The sequence below is a fragment of the Peromyscus californicus genome, unplaced genomic scaffold (genome assembly GCF_007827085.1).
Source record: "Peromyscus californicus insignis strain IS unplaced genomic scaffold, ASM782708v3 Scaffold_15__1_contigs__length_86483966, whole genome shotgun sequence".
NCBI classification, from domain to species: domain Eukaryota; kingdom Metazoa; phylum Chordata; class Mammalia; order Rodentia; family Cricetidae; genus Peromyscus; species Peromyscus californicus.
In genome coordinates this window covers 71,684,368-71,707,613 of record NW_026294447.1, presented here as the reverse complement: position 1 = coordinate 71,707,613, position 23,246 = coordinate 71,684,368, and the positions used below count along the sequence as shown (strand labels likewise).

At 43.6% G+C, this 23,246-nt stretch overlaps 1 protein-coding gene across 3 annotated transcripts in view; it reads left to right on the top strand.

Moving 5' to 3' along the window:
* Psen1 (presenilin 1) overlaps nucleotides 1-23,246 on the top strand; it is a 48,448-nt gene that overhangs the window by 7,854 nt on the left and 17,348 nt on the right. For 2 of the 3 annotated variants that reach the window (XM_052739361.1, XM_052739363.1), the window contains exons 2-6: nucleotides 2,772-2,842; nucleotides 2,930-3,069; nucleotides 17,434-17,687; nucleotides 19,711-19,852; nucleotides 23,028-23,095. In XM_052739361.1, coding sequence (XP_052595321.1) covers nucleotides 2,983-3,069; nucleotides 17,434-17,687; nucleotides 19,711-19,852; nucleotides 23,028-23,095 — 551 coding nt within the window. In that variant the 5' untranslated portion in view covers nucleotides 2,772-2,842; nucleotides 2,930-2,982. The remainder of the gene's footprint in view (nucleotides 1-2,771; nucleotides 2,843-2,929; nucleotides 3,070-17,433; nucleotides 17,688-19,710; nucleotides 19,853-23,027; nucleotides 23,096-23,246) is intronic. The other variant, XM_052739362.1, reaches the window with a different exon arrangement.

Here is a 23,246-nt window from a genome sequence, read left to right as displayed (position 1 = left end):
TTTTTTTCATTCATTCATTCATTCATTCATTCATTCATTCATTTATATTTTATGTGCATTGGTGTTTTGCCTGCATGTATGTCTGTGTGAGTCTGTTGGATCCCCTGGAACTGGAGTTAGACAGTTGTGAGCCACTATGTGGGCTCTGGAAATTGAACTCAGGTCCTCTGGAAGAGCAGTCGGGGCTCTTAACCGCTGAGCCATCTCTCCAGCCCCCCCATGGGAACTTTTAGAGAGTCAAATGGAATAATGATTATGAAAAGAACTTTGAAAAATAGCATTGGGAATATGCTGAAGTGATGGCTGTGTTATTGCTGGTTCTTACAAATTTGTCTGAGAGAGCTCCAGTATGATTTCTTCTAATGGCTAAACAGACTGTATGAGCATTAAAAAACAAGTTAAAATGACAGAGTCCCATCATAGCTTGTCCTTTTTAAAAATGAATGCTAGGACTGTCTGTGGAAAATACTTTAGACATGTCAGGTTTCACTTTATACTGAAAGCAGTTATTGATGTTAAAGATCTTGTTTACTTTAAGCAATGGTTTTGCTGGTAGTAAAAATGAGCTTAGTAAGCCTTGAGGTGGTAGCGCACGCCTTTAATCCCAGTTCTCGGGAGGCAGAGGCAGGTGGATATCTGTGAGTTCAAGGCTGGTTTGGTCTGTAGATTGAGTTCCAGGATAGTCAGAGCTGTGTATAGTGAGACCCTCTCTCAACCTCCCCGCTCCCAAAGAAGTGTTTCCTATAACCTAGTCTGCATTGCTGTAAAAGCCTTAGGCAGGGACAGTGTACTGTTTGTGGGTTTGGATTCCTTTGTTTACCAGATATGACGTTGGTCGAAATAGTTGACTTCTTTGTGGTTTCTTTTTTTCAGACAGGGTCTCATTATGCAGGCAAGGCTGGCATCAAACTCTTGAAAGATTTGCCTCCCGAATGCTGGGATTAAAGTCATGTGTCATCACACCCAGCCCTTGATTTTATTGTAAAATGAGTGGATAAAGTGAACATAATAAACTAGTTAAATGTTCTCACTTCCTGTTTAAAATTGGCATGAAAGGGAGAAGAAAGATGAACATGAAAGAAAGCCTAAAGTGGTTAGAGATTTGTCTCGAGAAGGCTGGGTGTGGGTTGGTAGAGGGCCAGTCTAACATGAGTGAGGCCTTGCGTTCCCAGGAAACCCTCTCATAGAAAAGCCGTTTGTCGTGATTTTCATTGTCTGAATATAGTTAAGTAATGATTAATTTGAACCAGATACTTTTACTAATGGAGAAAGCTGCTTATGTATTTTTTCCTAGGAGAAAAAAATGGAGTATGTATTTTTTGTTGTTGTTCTTGGTTTTTTTTGAGACAGGATCTCTCTGATGTATGTATCCTGGTTGTCTGGCTATGTAGACCGGGCAGGCTGGCCTTGAACTCACTGAGATCCTTTTGCTTCTCCTTCCCTAGTGCTGAGATTAAAGGTATATGTCACCTAGCCTGGCCTGGAATATATGTATTTTAGAAGGTGGATGATCCTGAAGTTAAATGTAAACCTGACAGCCAGGCGTGGTCTCCCACGACTATAATTCCCCAGCTCAGGTAGGCTGATCTTGGTACGTTCAAGGCCAACCTGTGAGTTCCAGGACAGCCAAGGCTACACAGAGAAACCCTGTCTCAAACAGAACAAACAAAACAAACAAAGGTGACCATGAAACAGGATATTGAAAAAAAATGTCGGTTATGCATATTTGGTTTTTATTTTTGTTTGATTTTTACTGTGCTGGCTTTGAACCTATGGCTTAGCAAGTGCTCTGCTATTGAGCGATATAGCCTCACCCCCTATGATAATATTTAGATACTATTTTTTGATACTATATCTTGGTAAGATTATTGCTTAGTTATAAAACAGATCTTTTCTATATTTCTAAAGGCTTTCTATAAAAGGAGCTGTCGATCTGAAAGGATTAGCTGATAAAGTAAATGGGAATATGAAGGGTGTCTGCCTGTAGGATGCACTCCTGTTCTATGTTGGAGTGGTTTGTTGTTACTGTTTTTGAGACAAGGTCTCACTGTGTAGCCTTGGCTGGGCTAGAATCTCTGACATCACCTGCCTCTGCCTCCTAAGTGTGTTCTTAAGCAAGACACAGAACTCTGAATCTGCTTCTTCTGTCCCCACCCCCACCCCTAGGGATTGAATCCAGAGCCTCAAACATGCCAGGCATGCACTGAAGTCAGCACCCACCCCCCTCTTTCTTCTGCTTTTATAAACGATAAGCCGTCAGTGGTGGGGCAGTCGGGGAGGGTGAAATGCGACTGCTAGAGGATTGTGAGGTGAAAGCACCACACAAGTGATGTTATGGAGATGCGATAATTAATTTAGAGTTGTCAGCCCAGAAAAAGAAATTTGAGCCGGGGGTAGTGCATACCTTTAATCCCAGCACTCAAGAAAGCCTCAGAGGTAGGCGGGTTTCTCTGAGTTTGAGGCCAGCCTGGTCTACAGAGCAAGTTCCAGGACAGCCAGGAATACACAGAGAAATTCTGTCTCAAAAAAACAAAACAAACAACAACAACAACAAAGGAAATTTGAGACCTTCTCTTAAAATCATGTGACACCCTGGTTTTGAAGTTAAAGTATCGCAGTGCTTGAGGTCTCGTTGCTATACCCAACGCAGTAACTCTGTCAGCCAAAGTCATATGTGGCAAGTTAACACATTTCTTACGGCTTGCCAGTATTTGAGTGGATTGGACTCATTATGAGTGGCTTGGTAAAATCCTATTTCATACTGAATCCAGGAGCCATCACGTGACGGCAGCCCTTCGAGGTCCTCGGCAGCTCGGCCTGGAGGAGAACACATGAGAGAAAGGTTTGTTTTTACAGATGTAATTCATGAGAGTGTTTCAAAATAAGTCATCTTAAAGCTTGAAGTTCTGTTTTGTTTTTCCCTTTTCAGAATTCCAAGCGGCTCTGTTTTCTTTGAAAGGGTATTTCTGTACAGTTGCTCCAATGACAGAGATACCTGCACCCTTGTCCTACTTCCAGAATGCTCAGATGTCTGAGGACAGCCACTCCAGCAGCACCGTCCGTAGCCAGGTACAGTGTTGGCTTCTGAAGCTTTCCCATCATCCTCCTTACGCACCTCTGGAAGGTGCTGAGGCTGGGGCAGCTTTGTTCTACTTCGCTGACATCTTTATTTTCTGAACACTAAGCGGAGGGGGGAGGTAGATATCATAGCCTTAGTGCTGGGGTCTTGTCCCACAGGCCTGTTTGATCCTAGTGTACTGAGCTACTCCCCCAGCCCATAAGGCTGTGACCACATGAGTGTTGATGCAGGTCTACCTGCATCATACCACCTCAGATGAAACTTTGTCCAACTTCCTGAGGTATAAGGACCTCATGATCCACATTATTTGTCTTGATCCTACTCTTTTATAGGAAGAAGTGAGTACATTTTATTACTTTTTCTAGTTTCTGGGCCAGTTTCTGAGAGTGTTCAGTATTTAGTGACAGTATTATAGAATACAAGGTCAAGCATGGAAGTTCTGAGTCAGGATAGGGTGTGATACACGGTACAGTATATAAGCTCTCCCCAGACTACGTACACACACAGAAGTCTACCTGTTGTAACCCTGTTAGCTAGCCATTGCTGACCAAGTGCAGACTCCACAGTGGGCCTGTGAAGTGACCAGGGAATTGGTAGAATTTCCTGAGGCACAGCCAGGACGGAGGAAAACCTTGACAAGGCCAGTCTAAGTTCTGCAAGGCTGGCCTTAGGGGCTAGTGTGCACTTGTTCCTAAAGGTTGTCATTAAAGGCAAGTCACCAATGACTACTAGGGACTTGGAGAGATGGCTTAGGGGTTCAGAGCAATTCCTACTCTTCAGAGGACCCAAGGTTTCTTGCATCTACATGAGGTGGCTCCCGACTGCCTGTTAACTGCAGCTCCAGCATGCACATACACAAACAATCTCCAGGTTTTCTTTGTGCTCTTTGTGACGCTGTTAGCTGATCATTGCTAATGGAGTGCAGACTCCACAATAGCCCTGAAGATTTAGATTCCTCACTTTCCCACCAGTAAAGTTAGATGATTTACTAAATAGTCTGTTACCTTCTAACTTAAATGTTTTGGCAGCACAAGGATTTGGGGTAGCCTGAGACTAGAAAGTAGGACTTCTAGTTTTAAAACCAATATAGCCCTGAACAAACAGGTTCAAGATTGAACTGGTTACTCTTACCACAAGTATAACGAATTGAAGTAATTTTTGAAAGACTAGCCAAGTCTTACTCAGATAGTTGACAGTCTTGTATAAGTTTAAGCACCATTATATGTAATGTAATCGTAATATAAATATCTAATATGCAGGATATCTGATACTTGACCCCAAAAGGGTTGTGACCCACAGGTTGAAAACTGCTGATCTAGAGCATAGCAAATAAGTAACCAACTTTATAAAGGCTGCCTTATTTGGCGTACACTCCTTGTTTGTAAAGGCCATTTTCATTAAGATTTTCTGTTTCTGTGTCTTAAAAACAACAACAACAACAACACATTTTCTTTTATTTTTTTCTTTTTTTGGTTTTTTGAGACAGAGTTTCTCTATGTAGCTTTGGCGCCTTTCCTGGAACTACTCTTAGTCCAGGCTGGCCTCGAACTCACAGAGATCCGCCTACCTCTGCCTCCCAAGTGCTGGGATTAAAGGTGTGCGCCACCACCGCCCGGCTAAACAACACATTTTCTGTGATGTGGCAGTTCAGACCCAGATATTGTACATGATAGTTATGCTACATACACCCTCTCCCGTTTCTATTTATTGATCCTAAACTCAATGAAATTATAACCAAATAAATGAAATCTCTACATTTAATTTGGAAAGAAGAACTGGTTTTATGACAACAACAACAAACAACACAGAAAAAAATGGAAGTACTGTTATGCCCAGATTGGGACCCCAAAGACAAACCACCACAGACCTTAGGTTCAGAATGCAATTAGCATGGTTTATTTCTGTTTGTTTACAAGCCGCGGACAGGGAAGCTCGATCCAAAGCACTCACTTGTAGTCGTGAGGCCAGGAGGAACTTGCTTTTTCTTTGTGTGGCTAGCTTTTTAAAGGCAAAATCCACAAGCCCTTCAGGGGGGTTGGGGGAATTTTGCACGGGTGCAACTCGGATTGGTTTATTTTTATCTCTGTTCTCTTTTAATTGGGTGAGGGTATGTAACCTTTGAATTTACTGGTTGGTGGTTACAATTTATTACTTTGGGGGCAGTCCAGCACAAGTCCCAGGCTTTGTCCTTGAGCCACCATGGGGGCTGGCTGGCCAAGCACGTACTGCACATAACTCTAAATTGGTGAGGGGCCCCAGAAAGTAAACATCTGGCTAAACTTTGAGCAGTCTTTTGTTCATGGCCCTCCCAGAAACTGCTTGCTCAAGTCTCAGGAAACTGAAATTGAGGCCTGATCTCTGAGAGAAGACTGAGCAGCTTGTTATGACATCTGCTTGGTCCTTTCAGTACCTCCTCCTTACCCCACCTTCTCTTCTTAGGAGTCACTCTTCTAAATTTGGCTCTTAGCATGTTTACATGCAACAAAGACAGACTTTTGGAACTATGTGTATTGCCCGCCTTAGCTCCTATGTTCTCTTCTTTTGTGAACATAAAATCCCAGCACTTGGGAGGCAGAGGCAGGTGGATCTCTGTGAGTTTAAGGCCAGCCTGGGCTACAGAGCGAGATCCAGGACAGCTAGGGCTACAAAGAGAAACCCTGTCTTGGGGGGAAAAAAAAACTTTGTTTACAAATGTTTGGTAGTTTCTAGTTTCTCAACACGCTGAGCAGATCTGTTGCCTGTGGTGGAGGCTTGAGAGGTCTCAGAGACAGACCAGATTGAGATCTCTGCCCACCCAGTGGTGCTGAGATGAGACAGTAGGGAACTGAAAGGAAGTTTTACTCTAGAGCAGAAGTACACTCAAGAGTGTGCTGGCTTCTCAGGGGAGAATTCTGGGTAGTTTATTTCATGGGTGAGCGTTAATGGAAGGGGATTGTTCCTGGATTAAATGGGGAGTTTGTCCAGATAGGAATCCAAGTAGGTTGGGTTCCTCCTCTGTAGGGTTTCTTACCATTTTTTTTTTTTTTTTTTTTTTTTTTTTGTCCTTGCGAAGTTTTTGGGTTTGTCAGATGCATGATGGCAACAGCCAGTTTTGCGAGGCTAAATGAATAGAAATCCATTTTAAAAAAGCAGAGTATGGGTTGGCCCTGCTGGTCCCAGTCAGTTTGAGCAGTGATGTGATAGATAAAACACAGCTCTGTGGTTGCATTAGTCTCTAAGCCACCAGCAGTTTGTCTGTCTTTTTTTCCTATGCCTGTGTAGCCTATCTCAGATCTGCCATTTTTAGTAGAACAACTAGCATGGCCTGTCTGTCTCAAGAGTCCAGTGGAGATTTTATGGTTTCCCCACCCACCCACCCACACCCTACTTTACTGCCTTCTATCATTTTACTGCCCCCCCTCCTCAATGTGGACATGGCTTTCATGTTTGTTGAGGCCGTTGATTGGCTATGTGTGTGTGGACTGTTGACTAGAAGATGGTCTAATTGAGTAATGGTTCACCTATTTCTGAAAAAAAAAAAAAAAAAAAAGAACAAGGCTTCAAATCTACAAATAACTAAAGTTTGTGTTCTAAATTATCTTATATATCAGGTATTCTGGGAGCTCTAATAAAAGCACTGGGTATTTGGCTGTAGTTTGGAGAAGCAGTTGGTAATTACCTTGTTGTTCTTTGAGGTACAGGCCTGTGATGTAGTCTAGGCTGGCTTCAGCCTTGTCATTTTTCTGCTGCAGCCTCCAAATGCAAGGATTATAGATATTTATCACCATACCTGACTCTTCTTTTTGACTTTTTGTTTTTAAGTTTTTGTTGTTGGCAGTGGGAGGAGGGAAGAGTGGGAATCTGTGGTTGGTAAGTAAAATAAATTAATTTCTTAATAAAGAAAAAAGGTATACTTTTAAAAAAAGGGTTTTGTTTTGTTTTTCGAGACAGGGTTCTCTGTGTATCCCTGGCTGTCATGAAGCTCTGTAGACCAGGCTGACCTCACAGAGGTCCACCTGGCTCTGACTCCCAAGTGCTAGGATTAAAGGCGTGTGCCACCACCACCTGGCCTAGGGGTGTGGTGTTTTAAGACAGGGTAACAGCTCTGGCCATCTGGAACTCGCTTTGTGAAGATACAGGCTATCTTCAAACTCACAGAGATCTGCCTACCTCTTGTTCCCAGGTGCTGGGATTAAAGGCGTGTACCACCACTGTCTGGAAAAAGTTAAACAGTGTCAGAAATATATAATAATAAAGCCCTAAGTGAAATGTACTTAAGTTTCAATAATTACCAATATGTAAATAATCTTGTTTTATCTTTTCTGTGTCTATGTTTAATCATTTTAGTAGTTAACAAGATTCTTAATTTTGGAAACCCCTAAGTAATTTTAGTATCATCTCCTCATTTTAACAGTTTTGAAAGCTGTTTTTTGTTGTTGTTGTTGTTTTTCCTTCTGAGATAAAGTCTCTTTATGTAGCTCTGGCTATACTGGGAACTCAAAGTAAATTTTAAAATCCCTTTAAAAAATGATTAAATTGGCCGGGCGGTGGTGGCGCACGCCTTTAATCCCAGCACTCGGGAGGCAGAGCCAGGCGGATCTCTGTGAGTTCGAGGCCAGCCTGGGCTACCAAGTGAGTTCCAGGAAAGGCGCAAAGCTACACAGGGAAACCCTGTCTCGAAAAACCAAAAAAAAAAAAAAAAAAAAAAAAAAATGATTAAATTTTATTTCATTTACTTTAAAAGAATCAATCATACTGTGTAATTTAGACTGGACTCACAAATCTTTTGCCTTAGTTTCCCAAGTGTTGGGATTACAGGTGAGTGCCGTTATGCTCAGTTTATTTTGATGGGGCCTTGCTGTGTTGCCCAGACTGGCCTCAACATCATGTATAAGCATGTGCCACTGTCCCTGGCTGACAGTCTTTAAGAATGGCTTTATGTGGTATAATTGGCATGTGATAAACTATACATAGAGCGTTCCATGTGCTGACTTAGAACATGTATAAATACTCTTAAAATTCCGCCATAGTCAAGATAATGAACAGACCACATCACTCCCAAGTTGCCCCAAGTTCCTTTTGTGTTCTTCCTCTTGCTCTTCCACGCACAGCAACAACCAACCAGATTTTTGTCACTGCGCTCTGGTTTCACTCTTCTAGAAGTTTATCTAAATAGAATCCCGCTGGGCTGGAGAGATGGCTCAGCCTTTAAAGACTAAGCTCTTATCAAACATAAATAGAATCATACAGACTTTTTGTCTGTCTTCTCATTAGCATATTGAAATTAGTGGGTGTGTTTTGTCAGTAGTCTCCTTTCTGTTACTGAGTTGGATCCCACTGTGTGCTTAGGTGTAGTTCTTTGGTCATTTACTGCTTCAATATTGGGGGGATTTTCAGTTTGACATACTACAGATAAGGTGTTGAGGATATTCAGTTACAAAACTTTAATGGACATGTATTCATTTATCTGGGGTAAAGGCCTAAGGGCAGACAGAACATAACCCAGCATTGCAGGCGGTACTGAGTTACCACCAGTCCAAAGTGGGTTCCTATCAGTGTCTTCGAGTCCCGGGTCATCCGTCCTTGTCAGCACTCAAGAAGTCCTAAGCTTTGCGTCCTTCCAAAAGGTATGTGGTAGTATTTCCTTGAGGCTTGAATCTGCCTGTCTCTAGTGAGCAATGGTGTTGACTGTTTTTAGGTTTGTCACTCTGGTGCTACATTCTCTGGTGAAGTGTCATAATTTGTTGCCTATTTTGTTGTTGTTGTTTTGTTTTGTTTTTTCCGGAGCTCAGGACGAACCCAGGGCCTTGCGCTTGCTAGGCAAGCACTCTACCACTGAGCTAAATCCCCGACCCTTGTTGCCTATTTTTAAATTGTTTGTTTGGGTGGTTGGTTTTTGGTTTTTCAAGTAAATTTTTTTTTTATTACCAAGTTGTGAAAACTCTTTATATTCTGGGTATGTAAGTTATACTATACACACCTTGAAAATATTTTTCCTAATCTTGGCCTTCTCTTTTTAGTAATGGTGCTTTTTGCACAGCAGTTTTGAATATTGAAGAAATACTTTTTGTCTTTGGTGTGTGTGTGTGTGTGTGTGTGTGTGTGTGTGTGTGTGTGTGTGTGCGTGTGAGCTTTTGTGTGTGTGTTACTAGCTAATTAGAAATTTTACCCTGTCCCAAGTTTTTGTCCACATTTTTTTTCTTTATAGTTTTATGTTTTACATTTATCTGTTATTGGGCATCATGGCACACACTTGTAATCCCAGCTACTTATTTGGGAAGCTGAGGCAGGAGAATCACTTGAGAAAAGCCTAGACAACCCAGGCTCAAAGACAGATTTCATTTTGATCTGTGTTCCAGTTTAAGTTGGCTTTGTATATGGTAACCCAGTGTGGGTCAGAGTTCCGTCTTTCTGCATGTGAACATTCAGTTGTATCAGCACTATGGTTTTGAAGAAAACTGTTGTTTGCAGTAAAGTGTCTTTGCACCCCGACACGCATCCCTTCATAGATTTTGGGCTCTGTTCTGTCCCATTGGTCACTCGTCTCTGCACCAGTGGTACATTTCCACTATTACGGTAATTGTATATAAGTTTTGATGTCACTACTTAACAAACTGGTTGTTATTTTGGTTTTGGTCTTCTTTTAATCAGCTGGGTCTGATGGTGCACACCTTTAAATCCCAACATGAAGGAGACAAAGGCAGCAGATCTCTGAGTTCAAGGCCAGCTGGTCTGTTTTGTTTAAGTCCTTAGTATTTTTTTCCTATCAGTTTTCCTATCCTTTCTTTTAAAAGGTCAACTGGCAGTTTGAATTGCATTAAATCCATTCATATGTTTTATAGAGGATTTGTGGAATTGGTATCTTCATAATACCATTCTCCATTGTCTGAGTAATATATTCCAATTTTTTTTAGGTCTTTTAATTAAAATTTTCAATTGTGGTAAATAGCACACAGTTTAAATTTACAATCTTAACTTTTTTTTTTTTTAATTTTTTTTTGGCTTTTCGAGACAGGGTTTCTCTGTGTAGCTTTGCGCCTTTCCTGGATCTTGCTCTGTAGACCAGGCTGGCCTCGAACTCACAAAGATCCACCAGCCTCTGCCTCCCAAGTGCTGGGATTAAAGGCGTGCGCCACCACCGCCCGGCTCTACAATCTTAACTTTTTACTCATAGCTTAATATTAAGCACATTTACATTGTGTTCTAGAGCCTTTTCATCTTGCAAAACCTAAGTATCCATTGAACTGTCTCCCCACCTGCACAATGACGGTTATATTTTCTGTTTCTCAGTGTGACTACTTTAATGGTTGTCTTCTTGTGGCTTGCTGATTTCACTTAGCATAGTGTTCTCAAGACTCATCCACATTATAGAACGGGAAAGGATTTTCTTGTTTGTTGTTTATTTTTTTCCTTCCTACTCCCTCCTCTCTCTCCTTTCCAATGTAGCCAGGACTACAGCTGCGCACCACCTTGTCTGGTTAGGATTTCTTTAAGGCCATGTAATGCTCTGTTGCATGTTTCGGTTGTTTTTTTTATTTGGTATCCAGTTGTCAGTGATCATTTGGGCTGTGAGACTTCTGCCTCCTGTCTGTAGAGGATAATGTGCTTCTAGGAGTATATAGGGTGTATATCTCTTAAGATCCTGTTTTCAATTAGTAATTTAGTGTTTATATCCAAATGGAGTCACTAGATCATAGGCTATTTTTAATTAATTTGAGCAGGGTCTTGCTATGCCTCAAGCTTGCTGTCCTCCTGCCTCAGTGTCCTGAGTGCTGGGAATACAGGGCCGTGCCCACCCATGGCTAACCCCCTCAGGAATCTACCTGTTGCTTTCCTTAGTAGTTGTGTCATTTTATGTTCCAGATAATAAAGTACAAGGGTCATAGTTTCTTCACGTCACCACTGCTTGTTAGTTCCTGTTTGGTTGCTGTGCTGGTTTTTCTTGCCTAGCTTTGCTCTAACTAGGCAAGCATTCTAGGCTGAGCTACACCTGGTCTCTATTTTGTGGGATTTTTTTTTTTTTCTGATGATGGCTATCCTAATGCTGTGAGATAAGCTTTGATATGTTCTGCAAATGGAATTTGCTAATAGTTTCTTGTATTTGTAGGTTACTTGTTCACTCTACTACTTGTTCCTCTGATGCATTTTTATGGTTGGTGTAGTCCTATTTGTTTGGCTTCTGTTCTTTAATTCTTCGCAGCATTTTGTAATTTCAGGTGTACATTTGGGGCAGCAGTCTGTAGACTACCCTTGGTTCTCTTGTTCCTGGAAGGTCTCATGGACCTCAGGAAAAGTGTTGTGTTCACTGTTACAGTTGATTGGAGTAAAAGAATACAGATTATCATTGGTAATAGAAGAAAGCACATCAGGCAGGCCACAGGACACTTGCATGGGATTCCAGTGGGTTTGTGCAGACAGTGATTAATTCTCCTGGCTACACATGCGGCAGCACACTTGGACTGCAACCAGGGAAACAAACTCTAGTGTCCAGGGTTTTTGTTGGTAATGGTCCATACAAACATGACTGCCTTAGTTCTTCTCCCGCTCCAGAGGCCAAGCTAACACTGTCCTCGGCATAGATAACAGTCTAGTGTAGACGGATTTCTAAATGGTCATATTAAATAAAAAAACACGGAGCCAAATGTAGGGGTGAAAGCCTTAGAGAGATCAGGGAAGTAGGGGAGGCCACCAGCCAACCTTACCTCACCAACTCTGCAGCTTCCAAATGCTAGCTACTTCCTGTCTTACCCACGCCTTCATTGCCTTGCTGTTCTGCCCTCTCATTGGCTATCTTAGCCCAGCTACCTTACTTCCTTGTCACTGTCTGTCTATCTGCACAGACATCCAGGTCTCTATGGTTGGCACTGGGATTAAAGGCGTGTGTCACCACGCTTGACTGTGTTCCCTAGTATGGGTTGAACACACAGAGACCCCGCCTGCTAAGTGATCGGATTAAGGTGGTGTGCTACCTGACTTCTTGTTTACTGAAAATAGCTGGCCTTTCCCCCTGGAAATCCAGGCAAGCTTTATTAAAGCACAAATAAAATATCACCACAGTCTACATTGCTGGTGTGTCCCAAAGCTTCTCATTAACAGTCCTAATAGGATATTCCAAGGGTGTACAGATATCTTCTAGGACCTGGGTGGGCCAGAATCTTCTTGGCAGGTGCAGGGTTTAGAAAACCCTGAGGTGCTAAGTTGGTAGCCTTACTGCTCAACAGACCCGTAAATCTTTTCATCCACCTGGATTGGCTTTCTGGTGTCATACTGCCCCAAAGTAATCACATCCTGGGCTTCTTTACTCCCTGTTTATTCTTTGCAGAATGACCCCAGACTGTAGCAGTCGTGTTTATTTGTGTCCCTTGTCAGAGTAGTTCAGGACAACAGGACCTGTCTGTCCGGTTTCACTGCTTTCTTCCTGCTCTGTGTCCTGTCTACACATGGCTTAGATTTTCTCTTTCCCCCACTGCCACAAAAGTAGAAATTAATACTTAGAAACCAAAACAAATTTATGTAATAGAAAAATGGTAAAAGACTTGAATAGAGTTTATTTTTTTAAGATTGTTTTGTTTTGTATTTTGGGTTTGTTTTGTTTTTGTTTTTTTGATACAGGGTTTCTTTGTGTAACTTTGGCTGTCCTGGAACTCACTCTGTAGCCCAAGCTGGCCTTGAACTCATAGAGATCTGTAGTTGGACTTTTCTTTGGGCCGCCAACCATCTGCCGAATAAAGACATGGAAACTTATTGTTAGTTATGAATGCTCAGCCTTAGCTTAGGCTTGTCCCACTAGCTCTTTTACTTAATTTAGCCTGTTTCTATTCATCTACGTTTTGCCTGTGGAACCTCTGCCCTCCTCTCTTTCTCGCCATGCCATTCTGTCTGTTTCCACAGAAAATGCCTCCCTTTTCTTTCCCTGGCCTCCTCAGGAATGTTATTCTACCTCTCACCTTGATATGTAAAAACCTCTTTTGTTCTCAGTCAGTTGCTCTGGAGAGCCTTGGGTCAGGGGGATGGTCTGAGCTTCATTAGCACAAGAAAGTAAGCTATGCATCTCCCACCAGCTTGTCTTTGCCCACCTGACCTTATCCAGGTACTGGCTCCAGCAGGGGAGTTACCTAGAAGTTCAGCAGCTCTGAAAACATTTGAGCATGCAGGAATTTCACAGAAGACAGCTGGAATATTAAAGGCTGGATAGCACCAAATATTCATAATAAATGGCTTGCCTCTTGACAGGACCCTTAACCGGTCAAGGTATAGCTTTAATGCACAGCTGAATCTCTATAATATATTCTTGTGGCCTGCAAGACCTATGCACCCTGTAACCCGTTTTACTGTGCACCTGGACCGTTCTCTGACCTCATGAGCCAAACGGCTAAGCAGCAGCTAGGGCCTTTGCCCTGTGGTTGGCTCTGCCCGATCCTCAGCCTTAAGCCTGTGGGCCTGGTTGAATGTTTAACTGGGAGCTCTGTTTAACTGGGAGCTGCATTCAACTTCCCCAACTCTAGAAAGTTGGTGTCCTCACTGTGGCAAGTATTTTTACTTAGTGTGCTGTTCTTCCTTAGCGTGCCGGCTGCTCAGGTGCTCTGCTGCACAGCAGTGCCTCTCAAAGGAGCCCCATCCATTCTGTTGTTGTTGTTGTTGTTGTTTCCAGCTTCCTCGGGCCCTATGTGGAAATTCGGGCACCACATTGGGCGCCAGAGATCTGCCTGTCTCTGCCTCCTGAGTGCTGGGATTAAAGATATGTGTCACCACTGACTGGTGGGAGACCTTAATCTTAAAAAAGAAAATGAGAAACTGGTTGTACACTTTTTCACATTTTCTTCCTTTAAAACCATTTAACCTTTAAAATACATTGCACTTTTCTAAAAGTTGAAAATACAAAGAAAGAGTGAGAGAGAGAGAGAGAGAGAGAGAGAGAGAAAGAGAGAAACAGAGAGAAACAATTATTCACTGCTAAGTTAAACCACACTCTCCTAGACCATTTTCAGCTTGAAACAGGGCAGGCTTGGGTCATGCTCTTCATCAATCAGAATATCCAGTGCAGGAGTGAGTTCTTGATCTGTCATGCCAGCTTTAGCCTAATTAAACTGTTGGTGCAGACTGATGCTAGCTAGGGCTGTGGTGCCAAGAAAGTCACACCTATTTTAGTTCATGGTGAACATTAACCCATCAGGTTGGATAGAATTGTATTGCTAAACACAGACATCATAGTTTTAGCTGATGGCTTGATGACTTCCTTCTCTGGGAAAATGGAAGCCTAGTTTTATCTGTTTGTATTTTCTAAGTTTATTATTCTGCATGTGCTTTAGTCTTTATGACTTTGTATTGCTCACAGGATAAAGTCTCAAGTCTGATAGGGCAAATAAAGTTTTCTTAAGACCTGTCCCTACAGTCAGCAGGAGCTTTTTTGTTTTGTTTTGTTTTTGTTTTTGTTTTTGTTTTTCGAGACAGGGTTTCTCTGTGTAGCTTTGCGCCTCTCCTGGAACTCACTTGGTAGCCCAGGCTGGCCTCGAACTCACAGAGATCCGCCTGGCTCTGCCTCCCGAGTGCTGGGATTAAAGGCGTGCACCACCACCGCCCTGCCCAGCAGGAGCTTTTTAGAGAGCAGAGGGTGTAGAACCAGGACTTTCTTTGTGGTACTGGGTTTGAGCCCAAGGCCTCGCTCATGATAGGTGAATGCTTTACCACTGAGCTACATTACCTTTTTAAATTTTATTTTGAGGCCGGGGCTTGCCACATTGCCTTCAGACTTGCATTTCTCCTGCCTCAGCTTCCTGAGTAATTAGAATTGTAGGTGTGCCCCACCACACCCAGCTCAGAGTCCAGCGCTTACTGATTTCAATGTTGCCACAGGAGAGTACCTGGGATGTAGTCGGAGTCTCCTGATGACTTATGGAATGGTATCTTAGCTACTACTTTTCTGTTCCTGTGATAAAACACCATGACCTCGGCAAATTATAGAAGAAAGGGTTTATTTGGGTTTATGCTTCCCGAGGGTTAGAGTCTGTCAGCATCATGGCAGGGAAGCATGGCAGTAGACAGACTTGGTGGCTGGATTTGGAAGCAGAGAGAGCGTTCAGTGGGAATGGAGAGGCTTTTAAAAACTCAAACCCTGCCCCCCACCATTTCCAGTAAGGCCACACCTCCTAAATCTCCCAAACAGCACCATCAGTTGGGGACCAAGTATTCAAACATCTGAGCCTGTGGGGGACATTTTCAGTCACACCACCGCAGATAGGTATGCTCAAGTGAAGTAAAAGAGAACCTGAGTCTACAAAGTCTTCCAAACTCCCATGTTGGCTCTCAAATGGTAGATTAGGAGAACTTTATTGTTTTGTTTTGGGGTTGTTTTTTGTTTGTTTGTTTGTTTGTTTGTTTGTTTTGGTTTTTTGGTTGAGACAGGGTTTCTCTGTGTAGCTTTTTTGCACCTTTCCTGGATCTCGCTCTGTAGACCAGGCTGGCCTCGAACTTACAAAGATCCACCTGCCTCTGCCTCCCGAGTGCTGGGATTAAAGGCGTGCGCCACGACCGCCCAGCAATGGGGAACTTTTTTTCTGGTGGCACGCTGACCTGGGTTGAGACCCTCTGACACTCACTAGCTGTCTGTTTCCTCGGCTCTGAAGTGATGGTAATAAACAGAGTGACTGGAAATTAAAGGTTTGCACAGGTCGTAGTTCTTGTTTCACAGGAATAGTTGGATGTTGTTACTCAACGTGGGATGTATTATTATTACTCTGCACTGTGTGTGAACATGCGTGGCGTGGCATGCTTGTGGAGGTCAGAGGACAGTGTTGTAGAGTTGGTTCTTCCTCCACCTTTCCATGAGTTCCAGGGTTGAAAGTCAGCTTGTCAGGCTTGCTTCATTGGGTGGCGGGTCCCTTTACTTGCTGAGTCATCTTGCCCATGGAATGTGTTTTCAATGAATGGTCGTAATACTCCACAGTAATACACACTCTGTAGTTGGAACTGAGATTTGAGGGTAGCTTGTTTTCAAATCATCATCCTGCGAGAAGTTGGCTTAGTCAGTCTTCACTTACCAACAGTGACTATATTAACAGTGGGAGTTGGCTCTTCCCTTCCATCATGTAGTCTCAGGGAATTGAATTTAGATTGTTGAGTTTGCCAACAAGTGCCTTTGCCCACTGAGCCATCTCGCCTGTCTGTGAATGCTCTTTTCAGTCATTTTACCATTGACAAAATTTAAGTTCATTTGCTAAAAATAAACAGGAAATACCAAAACAAAAGTAAAACTTGAAAAATAAGAAAATAAAGCCAGGGGTCAATGAGATGGATCATTGAATAAGGGCACATGCCTCCAGGCCTGATGACCCAAGTTTGTACCTGTACATACACAGACACACAGACCGACAGACACGCGCATGCATGTGCACGCATGAACATACAGAATCACAGTAAAGCCAGGAGTTGAGACTGTGGCGTGGTAATGGCAGAGCACCTGCTGAGCATGTGTGAGGTGTGAGGCCCTGGGTTCAGTCTCCTGCATCACAGACAAAAGAAAGGGGCTGTTAACCCTAAGCATAGACTAGAAGTAAGCATAACAAGATGACCCCTGCCTGGGTTTAACCAAGGACAGTGGGATCTTAGAAGATTGCAAACTCATTGTCCATTCATCGAGTGGCCGTGTTTTCTCTGCTGGATCAGGCTCAGTGAAGGTTGGGAAGGTGAGGACATGGAACGTCAGAATTGTGTAAGACCATTTGCTGTCCATGAGATTGCTTGATTATTTGTTTTTGAGTCAGAGTTCCTCTATGTAATGCTGGCTGGCCTGGAACTCATACATAGAATAGGCCAGCATGAACTCTCAAGTGCCAGATTTAAGCATTAGGCCTGACTGGAAGAATTTATTTCAACTAAATATTTTTTTTTTTTTTTTTTGGTTTTTCGAGACAGGGTTTCTCTGTGTAGCTTTGCGCCTTTCCTGGAACTCGCTTTGGAGACCAGGCTGGCCTCGAACTCACAAAGATCCGCCTGCCTCTGCCTCCCGAGTGCTGGGATTAAAGGCGTGCGCCACCACCGCCCGGCTCAACTAAATATTTTTAAATGATTTTAGTCTTATGTGGCAGTATGAGAAAGGATACAGAGAGATACTTGAACATTACTATGTATAATTTAAAATCTTGTTAATAATGGATCCTGGTGCTTGGGAGGCAGAGGTAGACGGGAGTTCGAGGCTAACCTCGTCTATAGAAGCAGTTCTAGAACAACCGAGGTTATAAAGAGAAGCCCTAGAAAGAAAGCCCTTACACCCTTACACTGTCTGTAAGCTAACCTGAGTACTGACGGACCCATTACTATACAGACTGCCTTGGCTGTGCTGAGAGGGATTCACTGAATGGTTTTCCTGTGCTTTTTAGAGTGACAGTCAAGAACGGCACCAGCACCATGACAGGCGGAGACTTGACAACCCTGAGCAGCCGGTATCTAACGGTCGACCCCAGAGTAACTCACGGCAGGTGGTGGAACAAGATGAGGAAGAAGATGAAGAGCTGACATTGAAATATGGAGCCAAGCATGTCATCATGCTCTTTGTCCCTGTGACCCTCTGTATGGTGGTAGTCGTGGCCACCATCAAATCAGTCAGCTTCTATACCCGGAAAGACGGACAGCTGTATGTATAATGTTTCATTCTCAAGGCCAGTGTGGCTTTTCCACATCGTAGCATGTTGTTATCCTCTTGAGACCTCTGTGGTCATAGAGCACGGTAGATCCCTCTTCTCTGATGGCTGGGCTAGTGGAGATGATGGTAATTGGGTACTTGATGCTGAAGTGACGAAAAGAAGGCCGTGGAATTATTCCCAGGATGCGGTCATGGGTAGGGTTGAACTGATGTGGACTGAGCAGGGTGGCAGTACTCTTTCCTGTCTCAGGACCACTGGGGCCGTCGTCCTTCCTCCTGGAATGCAGGAGCCTTTTTGTTGTTGTTCTATTTTGAATTGAATGCTTACTTTTTGCCCAGTCATGGTGGCATGAGCCTGAAATCCTAGCACTTGGGAAATGGCTCATGGGAGTTTAGAGACTGAGGAAGCCTGGATGTGGGGGATCAGCATGTGGTGTTTGAGACACAAGCATGGTGGCATATGCCTGTAATCTTAACACTTGTGGGTGGAGAAGGAACAGTCAGGAACTCAAGGCCATCTTCTGCTTTATGCAAATTCCAGGCCAGCCTGTCTGAAAACAACAAAATTCTTACTGTCCTTCTCCTCTTGGCTTGCCTATTCAATCTTTAACTCTAACTACCTGCATCTTCTTCTAGAACTAGATCCTTCCTAGTTGTTTTCACTATATTTCAGGCTGGTCTGGAATTTACTGTGTAGTCTTGGCTAGCCACAAATTTTCGATCCTCCTGCTTCAGCCTCCTGAGTGCTAGGATTCCAAGTGTGTGTCACCATACCCAGCTTTATGACCCTGTTATAGAAACTCAAACGACAGACTTTTCTGTCTTTCTCCCACAGAGTAGTACAGGGGAGAAGTCCAGATTGGTCTACTAGTCTTCTATTCATGAAGCACCTTGCCTCCTTTCTTCCACTTCTGTCCTCTAGGTTCCTAGGGGGTCCAGACTTAGAGCCTCAGCCTTCATTCGGACAGCAGGAGGGAGTTGAGAAGGACTTAGTCATCACTTAGCAGAGGGCACTCCTTTCAAGAACTTCCTTATAAACATGTATTCAAAGTTCCTTGGCCATTATTTAGTCTCATGACCACACCTGCTGTAAGGGGCAGAAGGAAAGCCATTGGGCCAAGAGCCTTGGCACCAGGAATAAAGGTATTTTTATGTAAATGAAAAGCAAGGAGAGGATAGCTCCAGTTGTAATCACTCCACAGATAAAAGACAATAGTTCCAACCCTGTCACCTCCCTCTGATGATGTTGTTCAGCCTGGGGAGTTTATGTGCAAATCCAGTTATTTAACAGATCCTAATGAGCTCTGGGAAAACACTGGGTGAGATGACTATTTCAGTACAAATCATCCACTAGATGGAGCAAGTGCCCGTCTGTCTCCGGTGTGAGTTTGTCTCTCCGGAGTCTGGCTGTTTCCTTTTACTTTGGAGCAGTCATTTTAGAGGGCAGCATTTTCCTTAGGTTAAACATTCTTAGCCAGAGGTGTGGAGAGACGGCACGGCGGTGAAGAGACTGTACTGCTCTTGTGAAGTCCTGAGTGTGATTCGTAACACCCCCATCAGGCTACAGCTCCAGGGGATTGGAGGCCTCTGCCCTTCATGGACGTCTGTACACATGCATGAGGGCACACACATGCACATACAATTTAAAATAATAGTGTATATGTGTGTAGTTTTAAAAATTATTAGTTAGAGCCAGGGTAGTACAGCCTTTTAATCCCCACACTTGGAAAGCAAAGGCAGGAAGGTCACCTGTTCAAGTACAGCCTGGGCTGCATAGTGAGTTCCAGGCTAGCTTGGGGTTGTTTACTAGATTCTGTCTCAAAAAACTAATCAAACAAAAAAAATTCTTAGTTGACTAACTGCGAAAGGTACATTCTAAGGCACTCAGTAAATCAAAGACCTCACAATTAAGTACCCTTTTAAAGGGAGCATCTGGTTTGAGATATCCATTAACACTGTTGATGTTTCTTGTACTGTTGTTTTCTATCTTCCCTCCCTCCCTCCCTCCCTCTAGAATCTACACCCCATTCACGGAAGACACTGAAACCGTAGGCCAAAGAGCCCTGCACTCCATTCTGAACGCGGCCATCATGATCAGCGTCATTGTGGTTATGACCATCCTCCTGGTGGTCCTCTATAAATACAGGTGCTACAAGGTGAGCATGGGAGGCCGCTTGGGTTCCGCCTTGACCTGCTTGTCGACTGTCCTCCTTTTCCAGACTTGTTGTTATTATATATGCGAGGAGAAGAGAGAGGTAGGGAGAGTGTGTGTGTGTGTGTGTGTGTGTGTGTGTGAGAGAGAGAGAGAGAGAGAGAGACAGAGAGAGAGAGGGAGGGAGGGAGGGAGGGAGGGAGGGAGGGAGGGAGAGAGATCCAGAAAGAGAGAGCACGCAAGAGGCAAGAGCAGGCCTGTGCTTGCCAGAGTCTTCATGCACAGTTGAGAGGATAACTTGTTTTCTCCATTTTTTTCTTGGGTTCTAGATATCCAGGCCTCAGGGTTGTGAACACTTGCCTCACGAGCTGCCCCACAGCCTTCTTGTCTTGTTATATACTTGACTTGGTCTAGTAAAGAAAAAAGTGCCTTATATTTGGATCTAAGTTTTGGCTGTTTTTCCTTTCATTCTGGAGCATGTTTAAAGTACCAGAAGACATAACTGAGAAACAAATGTTTTCATGTAAGATCATGTAGCACAGTGGTGGTGGCACGTGCCTGTAATCCCAGCTCAGGAGGCAGAGGCAGAGGCAGGCAGGTCTCGGTGAGTTTGAGGTCAGCCTGAACTCACTACGGAGTGAGTTCCAAGACAGCTAGGGCTACACAGAGAAACCCTGTCTCAAAAAAAAGAATAAAACAAAACGAAGCCGGGCGGTGGTGGCACACGCCTTTAATCCCAGCACTCGGGAGGCAGAGCTAGGCGGATCTCTGTGAGTTCAAGGCCAGCCTGGTCTACAGCGCGAGATCCAGGAAAGGCGCAAAGCTACACAGAGAAACCCTGTCTCGAAAAACCAAAAAAAAAAAAAAAAACAAAAACAAAAGATGATGTAGTTTCAGTATTTCAGTTTATATTGTGCCTGTGGCATTCCACAGGGATGTGCCCTAAGGCTTTTGTGTATATCCTTCCTGACAAATAGCACTATACGATGTAAGTGTCCCATAAAGCCGCCTTCAGATGCTGTTGCTGAACTCAGCAGTGACTGGCCAGTGCACCTGAGAACTGTCAGTATCATTTATGTGATTGGTCTTTTGCCCTGGCCACTGGGCACAGGGAGAAGGCGCAGCAGTGATTCGGGCCAACCTCCAGCCTCTCCTCCCTCCCTCCTTTTCTCTCTCTCTCTCTGAGTGACTGCCATCATGTAAAAATCTTCTCCAATCTAGTCCTCGATTCCTGACAACTGTGCCTTCTCTTTCTGTGCCTCGTGGAAACTGCCCATGCTCGACAGTCCTTCCTGGTTATATCTGCTGCCCCTGTAGAACTTAGCTTTCTGGACCTTCTTGCCATTGGCTTCTGTTCTCTTACTGTGCTTTCTGACTTTGGTTACATTCCTTCACAGTCCCCTAAAGCTCATCAACCCCAGTCCCAGGCACTGGAATTTCTCCTTTCCCTGATTTCTTAGAAAATCCCAGTAGGGCTGGAGAAATGGTTCATCAGTAGAAACACTGGCTGCTCTCTCAGAGGACGTGAGTTTAGTTCCCTGCACCTGCATTGCGGCTCATAGTCGCCCTTAACTCCAGTTCCAGGGGATCCAACAACCTCTTCTGGCTCCTGGGGCACCAGGCACCAGTGCATTTACTGCATACACATACACAGTCAGGGAGAACATGCTTACACATAAAGTGAAGATAAATCTTTAAAAAAGAAAATCATTTAATCTCAGGCATAATTTTGTACCCTCAGATACAACTTTAAAATCATGTTTACTTAGTGTATGTCTGTATGTATGTGTATGTACAGGTATGTATGTAGGCATGTATGTGCCATGGCTCATATGTGGAAAAGTCAGAGGTCAGTTTGCGGGAGTAAGTTCTCTCCTTCCTTTTGTGTGACAGACTTTTCCTCCAACACACATCTGCTCACCGCAGAGGGGACCTATGACATACCAAAATAACAAGCCAATGTCTATTTAGTGAACCAGTGAGTTTTTACTGGGGTCACTAACAGTAGTATACTGAGAGGTTACTTACAAGGGACAGCGATGATTCCAAAGCAGATGTGTCGCTGAGAAGGCCACCCCAGCATAGGTGACGATTCTCAGAGCTGCAACCCTGGAGCTCCTTGCACAACTTGTGGGCCGCTGTCCAAATATCTTTCTTTCTGTACTTGGGCTGGTCAGAATCTTCACCCCCAAGCAATTGTTTACTCCTTTTTATATTGTTGGAGGGTAGCCCCCACGAATCTGCAAGTTCTGTTCTCTCAGATATGAAGCCTTTGACTTATTTTCTGTGGTTCATGATCACCCACTTCTTGTTTTGTGTTTTTGGTTTTTCGAACAGAAGACAGGGTTTCTCTGTGTAGTTTTGGTGGCTGTCCTAGATCTCACTCAATAGACCAGGCTGGCCTCGAACTCACAGAGATCCTCCTGGCTCTGCATCCCGAGTGCTGGGATTAAAGGCGTGCGCCACTGCCACCCATCAATCACCCGCCTCTTAAGGGAACCTTTAAAATCAGAGGGAAGTAATTCCATACAAGAGGATCCAACTCTACTGTCGTGCTTGGCAGCAAGTGCCTTCACCAGCCAAGCTGTCTTGCTATCTCAAACACAACTTTCAGTTCAGTATTTAAGCCTAGAAGTCATTGCTTACTGGACCCATGGTTTGTTGGTTGTTTTCCTTAACACATAATTCTGCTCGGATCCTGAGAACATATACATTGAACTGATTACCTTTCTCCCACCCCCTTGCCCTCAGCAGTTCTTCTTTGCCAGCTTTTAATGTAGTGATCATGTTCATCTGTTGCCTTCTTTCCTACCAGTCACTTCCTTTTGCAGGCTCCTCCAGGCCAGCCCTTTCTGTTCACTCCCTTAGCTTGATTTCATATACCACAAAAACAAAGAGACTCCATCTCTTGGTTTCTTTTATTGTTGTTTGTTTTTTTTGAGATAAGTTCTCACTCTATAGCTCTGACTGTCCTGTAGGTCACTATATGTAGACCAGGCTAGCCTCAGGCTCACATGGATTAAAGGCCATGTGCCACCATGCCTGGCCTATTTTATAAAAGTTTTAATACTCCCTCCCATTACCCTCTTTCAGAAATACCTGAACAGAGAGGTTAGGAGGGATAGTGACGGCTAATAAACGAGAATCTATTGGTTATATTTGAATTGTCTCTTTTCTAGGTCATCCATGCCTGGCTTATTGTTTCATCTCTGCTGTTGCTGTTCTTTTTTTCATTCATTTACTTAGGGTAAGTAATACAGTGTTTTGGTCTCTTTTCATTCACTCTGGCATCCATCACTACCCTTAGAGCTGTGTACCTTGTTGGTGAGTTACTCTTCAGTTAACCATTTTTTCCACATACTATGTCTTAACTGGAATATAAAAAATGAGTTGGGGAG